This window comes from Channa argus, chromosome 20 (genome assembly GCF_033026475.1).
Source record: "Channa argus isolate prfri chromosome 20, Channa argus male v1.0, whole genome shotgun sequence".
Taxonomy (NCBI): domain Eukaryota; kingdom Metazoa; phylum Chordata; class Actinopteri; order Anabantiformes; family Channidae; genus Channa; species Channa argus.
Genome location: NC_090216.1, coordinates 16977295 through 16991830, shown reverse-complemented (window position 1 = coordinate 16991830; position 14536 = coordinate 16977295). Strand labels below are relative to the sequence as shown.

General features: G+C 41.5%; 1 protein-coding gene and 1 long non-coding RNA gene across 4 annotated transcripts; one reads left to right on the top strand and one right to left on the bottom strand.

The window, feature by feature from the left end:
- Positions 1-202: 202 nt before the first annotated feature.
- Positions 203-11489, bottom strand: LOC137105551 (somatostatin receptor type 2-like). 2 transcript variants are annotated; one of them, XM_067487927.1, is made up of 4 exons: positions 10168-11489; positions 7151-7829; positions 5671-5996; positions 203-5364 (listed from the first exon to the last, which is right to left on the bottom strand). In XM_067487927.1, exons 2-4 carry the CDS (start codon positions 7539-7541, stop codon positions 4933-4935), a joined length of 1149 nt encoding a protein of 382 aa, XP_067344028.1. In that variant the 5' UTR covers positions 7542-7829; positions 10168-11489; the 3' UTR covers positions 203-4932. The 2 variants fall into 2 exon arrangements, with proteins under 2 accessions (XP_067344028.1, XP_067344029.1); XM_067487928.1 differs by lacking the exon at positions 10168-11489 and adding an exon at positions 8432-8741.
- On the top strand, positions 8771-14160 carry LOC137105553 (uncharacterized). 2 transcript variants are annotated; one of them, XR_010911834.1, is made up of 3 exons: positions 8771-8958; positions 9060-9151; positions 11735-14160. It is a non-coding gene; the product is annotated as an uncharacterized lncRNA (long non-coding RNA). The 2 variants fall into 2 exon arrangements; XR_010911833.1 differs by having other exon boundaries at positions 8785-8958; positions 12207-14160.
- Positions 14161-14536: the final 376 nt, after the last annotated feature.

Sequence of the window (14536 nt, the reverse complement as noted above, 5' to 3'; positions counted from 1 at the left end):
TGATATGACCCAGAAACATTCCATATAGACCATCTTCCGTGCAAAGTTTATAACCTCCGACGGCGGCTAAACGTTGACTATCTTGTCGGAAGTATGTGGCTGTTGATCTCTCATTGGAAATGCACAGAGGAATTTCAATGTATTTAGCTAAGTGAGTCCACACACACAAACACCGCACAACCCCTGACACAAAATACACAGCTTTGACCATGGGAGCAGAAACTGGCCTGCTTTTTAATTGCAGAGACGAGAACAGCGGCCTGGCCATTACAATCAATGATCACATTATATTTTATCCAACAATAAAGAGTCACAAATAAACATCTGCTTCGGACATAGTACCACACGAACATAAGCTATGGAAGCTGGGGAAATAGTCCTAAAAATGATCTCTGTTAGGTTATGGTTGCCAACATGTCTGTACAGTACAAAGGCCTTTGGTTGGTGTTTAGGAGAAACAGTTCACAATGTTGTTTTGCTATACGTTGATGTCATGACACATATTATTTTCCGATTAAATTTCAAGGCACATATCACATACAAATCCATGACTGTACATTGTCAGAAACAAGCACGTAAGTTACTTCAACCTAAAGAATGTGTCAGAATTGCTGCTGATCATAAACTTCAAAAGCAACACAGCTGTTACGTGTTGTTGCTAAATATGTTAACGAACTGCAATAGAGCCTAAAGTAAAACTTTTTCAGAGGGTATATCAAGCAAAACAGTGACACCCAGCACATGGGCAATACTGGTTTTGGTAAGTGAGGTGAAACATAAGATGGGATATGCAACCCTCCCCATGCAAGAACAAGCAGAGCATACCAAAAAAAATACGAAGTTATTAGTGAACGGTGCATCTTTACGAGTGCACGTTCTAGCCCTTCACAAATGAACTTGTATTTGGAAAAAAGAGAGAGTGCATGAATGCAGAGGTTTTACCCTTCCCCTGCTTCTGCCTCCAATCTGTACACTATACAGTGGAAGGAATCCGCCACACACATGGACAATTGCCCTTTATACATTGGCCCCATGTCCACTCAAAAGAGCACAACAAGAGCTGTTGTTGTTTTTTTTGTTTTGTTTTTTTTTTACTTTTTTTCGTAGTTTCAGGGAAATATTCAGATCTCGATGTCACATAATGTCCAAAAAAAACCAAAAAACAAAAAACAGCAAGTGCAGGCACCGTCTCATTGCCTCGGCCGTCGTTATGGTGCTACATTTACACTGGTTTTTGGCACAAACAGCCTCATCAACATTTATTAAACATCAAGATGGTCCATTAAGTACATTAAGTACGTCCAAATTGCCAGCAGCAATGATGGTCATACTGTGTCTTTTTTTTTTTTTTTTTTTTTTTTTTTTTTGTAGCGTGGTTCAGTTCATTTTAGGTCTTTTCAGTTTGGGTGGGCGTAAAATGCGTGTTAGCTGCTATTATTCTTCGCCACCTGTGCACGCAAATGAAAGACAGAGAGGGAGACAGGAATAGATAGAGAGGCAGAGAGACAGCGAGAGAGAGAGCAAAAGTAATTAACGGTAGATCATGAGAGACGATAGTTCTTGCACTTGACAGTGCTAAATACCTCAACTGTAATGGGTGAGACTGCATGAGCATGAGTGAGAGTTTCTCACTGTGTGACACACACACACACACACACACACACACACACACACACACAAGCTTGACAGAATATCCACAAATACAGAAAAATGAACTCATACAAAAGATTTTGCATTTTACAGGATCAATCAGTTTACATGATTACACTTAAGTCCAAACATTTCTGGGGGTGGTGGTTATCACACACATAAAACTGTTGGCCCACTACCAACTAGGAAACCACCATCTGTGTGTGTGTGTGTGTGTGTGTGTGTCCACACATTGTTATTTTCTGTAGTAGCCTTTCTGGACAAGCCCTGTCTGCTTCCATATCTCTTGTGATTGCATTGATTGATGGCCTCTGACACTGGCGTTGATGTGACCCCGCAGCACTTAGTGTACGAGGTCCCTGCTGGAAAAACATTATAACACTATGGATGTGAGCTAATTCTGTCACCGTACGTAGAAGCTTTACAGGTTATTGCAAAAAAAAAAAAAGTGAAAATAAAAGTCTTTTGTTTGAGTCCCTGTATGGAATCAGTCAAGTTCTACAAGTGTATCTCTGTCATTATGAGCGGAACACGGCAGCGTCTGATCATTTAAAGTCACAGCCCACTGTACTCAGGCTCAGCATCAGCATAACACCATGGAGATATTTACTGTAGATACTGTTCTCTATCTTTGTTTAGTGTGTTGGCCTGCTAACATGTATTTGCCCTATAGACAGCAATGTTAGTGACTGTGAACACAAATGTTCTGACTTTACTAGTGATTTTCTAAGCTATTTTTTTTTATAAGTATGGAGACTAACATTTCTGCAAACCGTGGCTTCCGGTGGGAATGTACTAACGAGGCTCACCTGTGGATGAATCTGAACAGTAATATTAAGTCCACAGGTGTTAGTTTGTCACTTTTAGGATCAGCCGGGTCCCAGTCTGTCTTTTAATGCACAAAGGAAGGTTATTATTTAACTCAAACTACTGTCAAACCAAAGACGAATTTTCATTTTAGCAAAGTTTTCATCTTCCCATTATTCCAAGTTGTTGCCGAGTCCGACTGTACATTTTTGTATGGTTTGGTCATTTGATTAAAGGAGCAACTTCCCAGATTGTCAACTTGTTCCCTATGGTTCTACTTTGGTGTGCAGATGTATATAAATGAATACTGAACTTGCCTTTGCTTACTGCTGAATTCTTGAACATTATTTGTGGTTGCACCACAAACTCTAAACCAAAGCAACCAGATGGCATCATCAGACCTGAAAAACACCTCCAGTGTATGTAATCTGGAGGAGTTTTTCAACAAGAAGCAGGGGGATACTTCAAGACATGGACAGCAATACTTACAAATACTCCACAAAATACAGTTATAGTTGCCCAGTTTAAGCTAATTTCTTAAGGACTTTGTGTCTTAAACCGTCCTTACAGAAATTGTTGATATCACGAACAATTAAGTGAACTGAAGCCCCGTCAAGTCTGCACGTCCTTGCAATTTAGAAACATCATAAAAACACTGAAACACAATTTTTTTTAAAAAAGCTGTCATAGAATTAGGCATCATGGCAGCAGCAATCACAAAAATGTCTGCGTTAAAGCACAATATTAAGACTGTTGTTAATGTTATACATTATTAGCTAAACTTGTGGTTGAGTCCATTGTCTGAATAAAATTAAGAAAAGCATTAGATTACTTCTTAAATAAGTTTTTGATTAGTAAGGTTATTGCAAACCTCATTGTAAAGGAGTATCGGTTGGTATATTTAAGATGTACAAAACATAACCCAGCAGCACATCTGTGCCCTAATCTGCCCATTGACTTCGTTGTCGACATCCCAAAGGTATTTGCCAAGTTAATCTAGACATTGATTATGGATCATTCATTTTGAAATCTGTCAAACTTACAAATGTGCCAACAGGGAAATACTGTTCACAAATACGTTTAGTTGCTGACAACCTTAAAAAAGAGACAGAAGACTGAACATCTGAACGTGTTGTATTGGGAATAAAACAATTATTCAGATGTCTCAGTGTATCTCTTTCTCGACGCTCCCACACCCACAAACTCACCTTGATCTCTTCCTCTCACTTGCATCTATTCCTCTGAGTGCAGTCTCTTAAGCTTTGTATCAATTGGGTTGTGTACCCAGTAGATACAGTAGGTCCACAAGCTTTACTTTTCTTTCTCTCGCTATCTCATCTCCCACTCCCCCTTTTACCAAGTGACACATTTTCCTGCCTTCTGTGAAATGTAGGCATTTTTGCACGCACATGCTGGCTGGACCGAATGTGATACTTAGGGCCGTGCTCACATGTCGTCATGATTTCAGGATAACATTTTCTTGAAACATCGTACAAGTATAAATGGGCACAGGTGACTGTTGTTAAAACCAGTATACAATGGAACAGTATTAAAGTACATATTATGGTCTATGACAAAGAAGATTTAAGAGTTGTCCTTGATGCGTTTTACAGCAATGCACTTTTACTGTGGAAGTCATTTATACAAAGTGAAACTGTTGTATGGGGAACAAGGGCAGCTCCGGAGATGTTTTCCCAGCCTTCCACTCGATCAATAATCCAGGATGTTAAATTGGAGATCAATTGACAGATTGACATCTCTATGGGAGAAGCAATGCCAGGTTGCCATGTGGACAGGAAACTTGGTTCGTGAGTAAATCAGACGTGTTTGTGGGGGGTTCGCCATTTCGAATCCCAGGTGATAATTTAAGACCGGACTAATCAGCCAGTATGAATAAAACATGACAGTGTAAGTAACCGTCTCTCTGTTGTGGTTTCTAACTTGAGTGCTGGCTGTTTCCCAATGAACTATTTGGTCAACTTCTTCCGCAGTACTTCACCATTCAGACAGCTCAGCCCTAAACCTTAACTCTGGAAAGCTCCATTAAGGAGCATATTGATACTCTCCAGTATTTCTCCAGTGGTTTGTATCAGTCCAATCTCCAACCCTGTGGCTTCTTTCTGGTCCTCTCTGTAAGTCTAACAACCCCTTAGAAGCCTTTAGATTATCAAAGCTCATCTAAGTCAGATATATTTATACTCTGCCTCAAGTGACCTCATTAACCCTAATAGTAAGAGTTTTGAGCTGGAGTCAGGGTACTTTCCACAGCCTCTGAAAACCTTGAAGATATTGTTGATTTTTCTCTGGACTTTGTTCATATGTTAATGTCCATGAGCAACAGCTATTACATCATCCTTCTGCCCCCACATCTTTGAGCAAAGGTCACAAACCAGTGCTCTGGCAGCCCATCAGTCTGGAAGCCCCAAGCACTTCCGTTCCATCTTTCTGGCCTCTCTGGATGTGACTCCTTTACCCTCAGATACTGGTCTGCAGTTCCCCATTAAGCAGGGCAGCGCTGTGAGTCTCCAAGTTGGCATTGATGATTACAGCATCATTAACCATCCTGCTCCTGTCTGCCCTGCTGTCGCTGCGCTCTACCTCATCCAGGCCTGCCACCTTTTTCAGGCAGAGAACATTCTGAAAGCTCTTCTTGAAGTTGTCCGAAAGGAACGCGTACAGGATGGGGTTGGCACAGCTGTTGGCATAGCCGAGCACTACCACAAAGTCGAAGGTGCTCTTTACAGCAGAGGTGGGGTTGATGATGCTGGTAACAGACGTGACGTTAAAAATGTAGAAAGGCAGCCAGCAGAGGACGAACACTGCCACAACGATGGACACCATCCGGGTCACTTTACGCTCTGATCGCTTGCGTTTGGTCGAACCCACTCTTAGGCCGGACGACTTCACCTGGCAAAGGGAAGAAATGTCCACAGTTTTAAACCTCTCAAGCACACAAGGACACTGTATCACCTGTGGGACACAGACACATATTAAAGGAGTAACTTGTCATTCAGTCATCACCAGTGTTGAACACAGTCACCCTTATGGATGGTGACATTTTAAATTGAACTATGAAACATGACTCGAGTGGCTAAAATACTTAAACATTCTTGGCAAAGGTTGGGGTTTCGTACAAAATTATAAAAAATACAATAGACTCATTGTCATTGTTCAGATAGTACACATAGTACACATGGAGTGGTAAACTTTTACCTTGACTATAATGAGCAGGTAGCACAGACATATGACTGTCAGAGGCAGGAAGAATCCGATGAAGAAGGTGTAGAAAATGAAGGCTCTGCAATAGAAGTCCTGGGGCTCTGGCCACATGATACCACAAACAGGGACCTTGTCTAAGCCACTGAAGATCATAGTTGGTAGGATCACTAACAGCGACATACCCCAGACTGTCAGATTAATCAGCTTGGCGACACGGGGCTTCCGCCATTTTGTGGACTTAATTGGGTGGACCACTGCTAGGTATCGATCGATGCTCATCACCATCAAACAGAAGATGCTGGTAAACTGATTAAGAGAGTCTGGGAGAGGAGAAAGGAGGCGGAGGAGTCGAGAAAGTAAAGACGGTAAGTTGAGGTCATATTAATTCATTAATAATTACTAATCACTAATACTGATAATATGGTGATTAAACAAAAAGCAGACTTAAAGTGACATGGTAGCTTTTTCAAATAGTTTGTTCAGTTTCTTTTGAAATTTGATAAGTTCCTACACTTATTTATGTTGGATTAAATAAGACAGAGATGGATTGCTAACATTAGTTTAAGACTGGGAATCGGGAAACTGTTAGCCAGGCCACGTTAAGATGTTACAATTTGCTATAACCCCATGAAAGCCACAATAACTTTTTTAACATTTTTGGGTTTTGGACAAACAAAACAAAAATAAATACAATTAGTTAATTAGTGAGCTTTAAATATGTTTACAATGCAATAAGCCAACATCCTCCTGTCTGTAGCTTTATATAAAAAAAAAACAGCATTACTGTTCTTGTATTTCTCAAAATGTCAAACTTCTATCCCAAGATTTTAAATTAATGTATTTTAAGTTGCATCCTAAAGAATTTCCTTCACTTTCTAAAAGAATGGTACTGTCCACAATCATTATGCAGACACTGGAGCCTACAATGAACCTCTTCAACACTCGTTAATTCTCTATCAGCCAGCAGCCTGGATTTGCTTATCGTCTGTGCCACAACTGTTGTTGTCCAAATATTATTAAAAATAAATTCACAAATTTCTTCATTATAAAACATGTGAATGATTATATCAACTGCACTTCAGGCTTGGGCGAATGTTCAGATCACAGAATGAAGAAGTATGCCATCTAGTGGAGCAGTGTGTCTAACTGGTGTTTTTCGAAGTTTTTTGACAATAGAAAAAAAGAAAAACAGGCTAATCCAGGCTGCAGGCTGACGGACTCAGTGTGGCTCATTGGTTTAAGCATTTCTATAATCTACTGTATATATGATTGTGGATAATTATGAAATGAACTTATCTTTCAAGTCTTACTATCATCATCATAAAAAAGTAAAGTTTTGTATATTTTTACATGTTTTCTTCCAATAGCAATCATAGGACATACTTGGTTCGAGGATAACCGAGCAACTCAAAAGTTCTTCATTGTAAAGTAAAACTCTGAAGTGCACAAGTAGCCATTTTTTTTCAACACCCACCTACACTCATAATCATTCTGCACAGCACCTCTCCAAATGGCCAGTGCACTAGTGCCAGCTGCAGGGCGATGAACGGCAGGCTCATCATGCACAGAACATCTGCCACCGCCAGGTTCAAGATGTAGATGTTGGTCACTGTCTTCATTTTAGCATAACGCAGGATAACGTAGATGACCAGCGTGTTTCCGCAGAGCCCCACGGCACACACTATGAAGTAGATGCAGGTGATGACCACAGAGCTCGTCTTGTCCTGGTGTTCTTGCTCCCTGGCTTTGGAGATGTTCAAGCCCAGGTCCGACTCATTTCCTTGGATGTAGCTGTCATACATGAAGGTCTCAGGGATGGAGGTGTTAGGGGATGTTAAAAGGAAGGGCCACTGATCTAAGGCCATGATGACTTAGGATTCAAGTGCTTCCAATCATCTGAAGAAGGTGAGGGATAAGGCGTGGAGATGTTTGGAGATCGCAGGTGTTAAGGGTCTTAGGTAATAGTTAATGGCTTCTGGGTTACTGTTATTTTAAGAAATTGCTATGGAAATGAGGGCAAAGGTCCTTCAGGGGTTATGTTCTAAGACAAGAAAAGGGGTCTAGTAGCTTGGGTCTTCTGAGGATTTGAATGCATGAAGAACCACAAATAACAATTCCCAGCTGTTAGGAGACACTGAAAGAGCAAGAGGAATCTATGGAGAGAAAAACAACATGGTGAAGTATCCGTGAGTTTGGCTGAGAAACAGAAAATATTTCCATGCACATATAATAATACTTCCCTAAGATCCATGGCAACAGTTGCAAGGCTGCTTTTCTGCTTTTAATCAGAGTAGAATTATATATAACACCTTCCCTCCAAGTATTTAGTATGCATGTTTAGTTCTTCCTCTCTTTGAATATCCTCAATACTACTTATTCCCCACGCAGCAAGCATTTGGCAGATTGCACATGGAAAAGAAGAGTTTTTTTTAAAAAAAACAACCTTTAGCCATTTCTCCTTTATTTGAGGAAAAAAACTGTAAGAGTCATAGATGAGATGCAAACCCAAAGTCCTGGAGCTGTGACATTGCTCAATATTATCCAAAACTGTTTTTCCCCTCACTATTAGGTCATGACACGGATTTGCACACACACACACACACACACACACACTGAATACATCAGCGAGGGTGTCTACAAAACCCATCACGACTACTACTTCAGATTCATATTACATTACATTCTCACATGGACACATCCAACATGGGTTCAGAATCTCTGCGGAGTCTTATCTGGTCTTCTGTCCTTTTCTTACCTCTGTGATCTGTAAATCCTCCAACACTACGCTGAACCCAGGTCAGGTGTGTGGTGTTTGTGGGTATGCATGCCTCCCCCCACTAGATGAATACATGCAAATACGCCAGAGCGAGAGACGGACGAGGGCACAGCTGAAGGCAAATGTTTATTCAATTGATCTTGGGGACAAACAGCTCTGACACTGTGGCACAATCGCTCACTCTTTCCCTGTTGTGACATCAGCCGGGCTCTTGCTTTCACAATTTACCTGAATTACATGAGGTCAGCACATGTTGGTCCACTTTGTAAAGTCCACTTTATGCTAATGAGCGATGAGACAGAAGGTTTTGTACAAATACTCCTAACATACTGCGCCTGTGTGTGCACGCTACTGCTGTTTGTATGTACTCCGTCTTTTCCTCGTTTGAAACTACATCGAGAATGATTTATTTTATAAAATGTTCCTCACAATTTACCAGAGCATCAAGGGATATGTAGAATGTTCATATATTTATTCTGCCAAGCCATTAGTGAGACAACCACAAGGTAATGAGGCACTTTTTAAAAGATAAATTAGGTTTGTCAACCCATTTTAGCACCTCGTACCCAATGTATCTCTAAAACTATTGGCGTTCATGTACTTTCAGATTGGCTTATTACAATAATACCAGACTCAGACAACTGTGCAAATGAGGGAACCTGTGGTTACAGTAGAGCATGGATGGCAGACTACGCCACCGTAACTATACCAACTCCTATTCCTATTTAAATAGAACGTTTTGGTCTATATTGTTGGTGTATGAATTGAATATGATAAATGTAAAAAAATCGTGTAGATTTCCTAAAACATCTAAGGATTATTACTTAAGTGCAAAATTGTGAGATCAAAAAAATGTCTATGGGCCTCATAAACATTATGAGTGGAACCTCATTATAGGCAGACAGTGGGAGTGTGTTTCGCTGAATGTGTGAGCAAAGGCAATGTGCACTAATAATACAGATACTGCTGAAAGGATTGTTACAGTGTCTTGTCAGGAGGCACAAGGCTAATTGCTGTATGAGTTTCAGCATTTTTTGCTAAGAGTGTCTAGTTAAATTATATAGCAGGATAATTGTATTATTGCCTGTAAATGGGGATTTAATGCTCTATTAAAAGGGGAAAGGGGAACTCTGATTAGAGATTCAGAGGAAGACACAGATTGCAGAGGAGGTTGTCGGAAGCCTTATTTTAGCCAGGCGATCAGCGGTTGTCTGCCTTGATGCAGCCTCACAATAACCTGCAGACTGCATGTGATAAAAGTCCAGTTTCATTCGCAGCAAAGTGGAAACAACTTAATGAAAAGTGAGCAGGACCATTACACGTGTTTCTCCTATAGGTTTGCACCTGTTTCCTTTTTTTTTTTTTGTTTGCTTCTCTGAAATGAAGAAGTACACATCTAACCTTTAATTATTTCAAATGGTAGGTCATAACTAACCCCCCCCCCCCCCGTCTCCGCGTCTGAGCTGCGTTTCTGTCCATTTGTGCCAAAATAACTTAATTACTGCTGCACCATAATTTAGCTCGCAGTAGAAAAACCTTTCCCACATCTATCTGAAGGTAACACAGGGCACCGAGCGTGAGATACTTAATTCAGGTGCAACTTAAATAGAAATAAATCTAAGTATTTAGTTACGAGCGCGAAAGCAAGAAATTGTTTAAGAGAAATGTCAACACCTACAAAAACGTCTCAGTCTACTTTCAGTGTCACTACTTACTTTTTAATTGAAAACTTGGTCCTCACATCAAGCCCGTCGTGACAGTGTCCACCAGCAGAAAATCTGAAGTCCTGCCGCTGCGACGCGGCGCTGCCCTGTTGGAAAGCTGCATCCGACCAGCGTCTCCATCCACCTGCTTCCCCTCGTGTTACGCACGGCGCTGGCGTTCAGCCGCCCACTCGCAGCCCTCAATAGAGTTAGTGACTCTTCTACATGTCTCAAGTCATTTTTATCTCCCAAAAGATTTCGTTTTAGTAAATAAAACTTTGGATAACGGCGTCTAGAAGGAGGGGTTGTGGGGGTGGGGGGTGGGGGTGGGGGAAAGCCGGTGTGCGCTCAGAGTGCGCTGCGTCCAACAGGGAAGCAACTGGCACAGAGTCCCACGCGAAGAGACAGAACGGCAGGACGCACGACTGCGGCGGGAGTGAGAGAGAGAGAGAGAGAGAGAGAAACGCTGCGCGCGTCACCCTGCGTGCGTCGGTGTCCGGCGATTTTGACTCATGTTTATGAGTTGGCTGCTTTTCTGGTGCCTTTTACAATTAAAGACCAGCGATGTGCAGCTTGGATTATACTGCAAACTGTGCTCAACCTCAGAATTATGTCGTAATTAACGTGCAGCACATTTGTTTGACAAACGGCGTATTTGGGTTTTTTTTTTGTCTCTGGTTCTCTAGTTGCACAAAACGTTTCTTTTTCGAATTCTGTCAAATTCTGTCTCTTTTCTTCAGTAGTAGTGCAGAAAGGGGAAATCAGCCCCCTGCCGTCAAAGAGAATGATGTTGCAATTAGACTGTCTCATGCCAAATCCATCAGCTTCCACTGAAGTTATATTAAGTGTTATCCGGGCCTTCCATATGCGCAACACAGTCAGTGGTGCACGTTCTCGTGAGCCTCTTGTCAGATGACACTCGGATGTGATGGATGAAGCCAATCCAACATTTCTTCTTCCCTCTTTATAGAGGAGGGGTTTTCAAGCAAGTGCAGATGGTGGGTATCTTCCACAGCCTCCCACAGTGGAAAGTGCCATGAGAAAATGTCCTGCAACTTCTCTCAAGATAGCCACACAGAAGTGCTGCTATTTTTTAATACCAGCTTGTCATGTCAAAGACTAATAGTTTTATTATCGTCCAAACTATATGAGAAGTGGTCAAGATTCCCACAGTGGGGAAGCCTGCCAACAGAACGAGGAAAGGTCTGTGTTCATGTCTTCAGGAAATCATGGCAGAAATGTCCTTCAGCTAAGTGTTTGCTGTGCATTAGTTTGAGGTTCACTATTGTGTGTGTGTCACTGAGAACCGGGTCCCGACAGGACGCTTTTCGCTTCATTTCGTCAAATCTCAGCAAGGCCAAGGCTGGTTAAAGAGGAAGCATTTGAGTTTTTGAACTTTAAAGGAAGAGTTTTAAGTGTCTTGCTCTGAGTTAGGTGAAAGGAGATTTACAAACCTTTTTTTGCCAGAAAAGTTCGGACGCAGTGTATGTAAATGTAAATACAAAGTGAATGACTTTATTTTCTAATCATTTGAAACATGTTTTTGATTGTAAACAAACGTTTGCTCCTTTTGAATTAGATGCCAGCAACACATTTAAGAGAAGCATGAGACAGAGGTATTTGCAACACGTTCTCATCTCAGTGTTAGATAATGACACTTCTTAAGGTGTCACATTGCACCGATCTTCACGTCCTTATGTTTGTTACATATCATGTTGAAGCCACTGGTCCCCTTTGTCGTCAGTGTTGGATGCTCCAGGAGCCTCACCAACGACTTTATATACACACAAAAACTGTGTTAGGGTTAGAGAAATTAATGTCAGGGTGAGGTTAAGATGCACGAAAACGAAATGCTACAAACAGTGACATCAGCACACACTAGGGTCAAACCCTGGTCTTCTGTGGAAAGGTCCCGTTGTACCATCCACCACCCAGTGACACTTTATAAAAATATATATTTTATATTTTATATATATTTTATATATATAGAGAGAGAGATATATAATATTGTTATTATTATGATTTCCTAATTTGTTTGTTTGTTTTTTAAGCATCCGAGTTTAAGCGCCGACCATCAATCGCCGAAGCGTTAGCACATAACGCAAAGGGACTGGACATAGAAGCGATTCTGCCTATGGATCTGGGTTACTGCTGTCCACTGCTGATGACTGTAGCAGGATGAATTCTGAAGAGTACAGTAGCCCACTCTGCTCAGATTCAGCCAAATGCAAGACCGAGCTGCAATGCTGCAAGACCGAGAGGACACTGCTTCATATTGCAGGTGGATACTAACCCAAAACATACAGGGAATGCTGCCCAAGAGCTTTTCAATGCAAACTAATGAGATATTCTCCACTGGTCCAGTCACAGTCACATGATCTCACCTCCAAAAGGCAGCTTTGCAAAGACTGAAGGTAGAAAGAGTCACAACCAAACAGCCACTGAGGACAGCTGCATTAAATGCCTGAGGACACTGATCATTTTATCATGTCCATGGGTTCCAGACTTCAGGCAGTGACTACAAAGGATTTTCATCCGAGTATTAAAGGCAATAATTATGTTTGTGATCGTGGTTGTTTGTTCCGTTGGTAATGAGCCAGCGGAAGTGGGGGTGTGTATATGAAAATTCCTGAAGGTTCATGCCACACTTGAAGTAGAGCTGAAAGTCCTGCCTTCGCTCACATCTTGAGTGTCTCATTTCAAATTCAATGTGCTTGTGGACAAAGGCCAAATACCCCAAAACTTACCATTGTTCCAACATTTATGAACCTAACTGTAGGGTTACAGCAAGCTTAACAGTTCTGGCCTCTATTATTGCGGTTTTTGCTTCACAGTGACACATCTGGAGGGCAGGCAGGCGAGTCCAGCATCTGAACTCTTTTACTGTAGAACCATGAAGTTGGAATACGTGCAGAATATAGTTGGACATTGTGTGAAATAACTGAAAGGCAGCATGTTACACTAAAACCTGTGTATGTCATTCAGCTTTAATAGTTGGCCTTTGAACTGTGTGCAGATAACAAGTCCTGTCTTCCCTTTCGCATAGAGGACACAAAATGTGTCTCGCTGACCACTGGACAGTTGTCCAAATCACCTCAGTCCATTTTAAGTGAGCTTTTTGAACTTGCATGTACCTTTGTGGATGTAGAGACAAAGTGTGCTCAGTGACAGTGGTTTTAGGAGGTGTTCCTGAGCCCATTTGGTGATTTCCACCACAGAATCATGTGATGCTTTAATGCCCTGCTGCCTGAGGGCAGGACCACGACCATCACGACCATTCAAAACTAGTTTTATTATCGTCCAAACTATATGAGAAGTGGTCAAGATTCCCACAGTGGGGAAGCCTGCCAACAGAACGAGGAAAGGTCTGTGTTCATGTCTTCAGGAAATCATGGCAGAAATGTCCTTCAGCTAAGTGTTTGCTGTGCATTAGTTTGAGGTTCACTATTGTGTGTGTGTCACTGAGAACCGGGTCCCGACAGGACGCTTTTCGCTTCATTTCGTCAAATCTCAGCAAGGCCAATTGGATTCATTGAAATTAATGCTGCAGATTTGTGATCATAGCGGCTGATTTGAGTGAGGACAAAAAAAATCACCTTGGGAAAACAGAGAGTTCAGTTTCATGGGTGGGACTGCACACACAAATCTATTGCCTGCTAGGTCTCAACCACTGACTTGCAAACTGAGGAGCTCTTGAAACCATGTTTGTGCTGTCCTTAAGGTATTGCCATTAATATACTTGCTTTTGGGGGCTGGCTGTGGTGGAGCAATCATCCAAGTGGATCCATCCAACGGTGGTTCTTCCTGGCTGCATGTCAAAGTGTCCTTGGGCACAACTTAAAGAGAACGTAAAGTTGCCCCTGGTGTAGAATCTTCCTGTGTGTTCAGTAAAGCATCAAAAACTGATTGTACTGCTCGATATCACCAGAACGAAAATGATCAAAGGGACTGCAAGTAGTCAAAGCTGAAACTTTATTGAATAAAGAACTGTTTATTGGACCATGATTTTATCTAACACACAGTCTAATGAATCTCTTTGTCTGTCCTTTGGTCTCCACACAAACGTGCATAAATCCTGGGACACTAGCGGTCAGCAGCCGTCTTCATAGCCTTTGAAACTTTGAAACAAGTTTAAATAAACATGAAACCTAGTTTGAAAGGTCAGGGTCCACTCGTGATAAGCCTACAGCAGAGATCAGGCAGTTTCTCACACCCTCCTATGTTCATCTTTGAAGCTCAAAGCAACAGAATTGTTTTTTTTTTCCAATGCATTTGTCAACACCAATCAGCTGGTTTGCTCCTACAGCTACAAATAGTGTCGACCAGAAACTTTATCTTTTATTGTAGGTTAATAGTCTCTGACAAATCTGTTTCTACAGAT

What these genes read in the sequence shown, in the direction of transcription:
- LOC137105551 (XM_067487927.1), bottom strand. Translation starts at nt 7,541, where the DNA reads ATGGCCTTAGATCAGTGGCCCTTCCTTTTAACATCCCCTAACACCTCC. An exon ending in CAGAATGATTATGAGTGTAG is followed by an intron (nt 5,997 to 7,150) that starts GTGGGTGTTGAA and finishes CTCCTCTCCCAG; the next exon opens with ACTCTCTTAATCAGTTTACC. An exon ending in ACCTGCTCATTATAGTCAAG is followed by an intron (nt 5,365 to 5,670) that starts GTAAAAGTTTAC and finishes TCCCTTTGCCAG; the next exon opens with GTGAAGTCGTCCGGCCTAAG.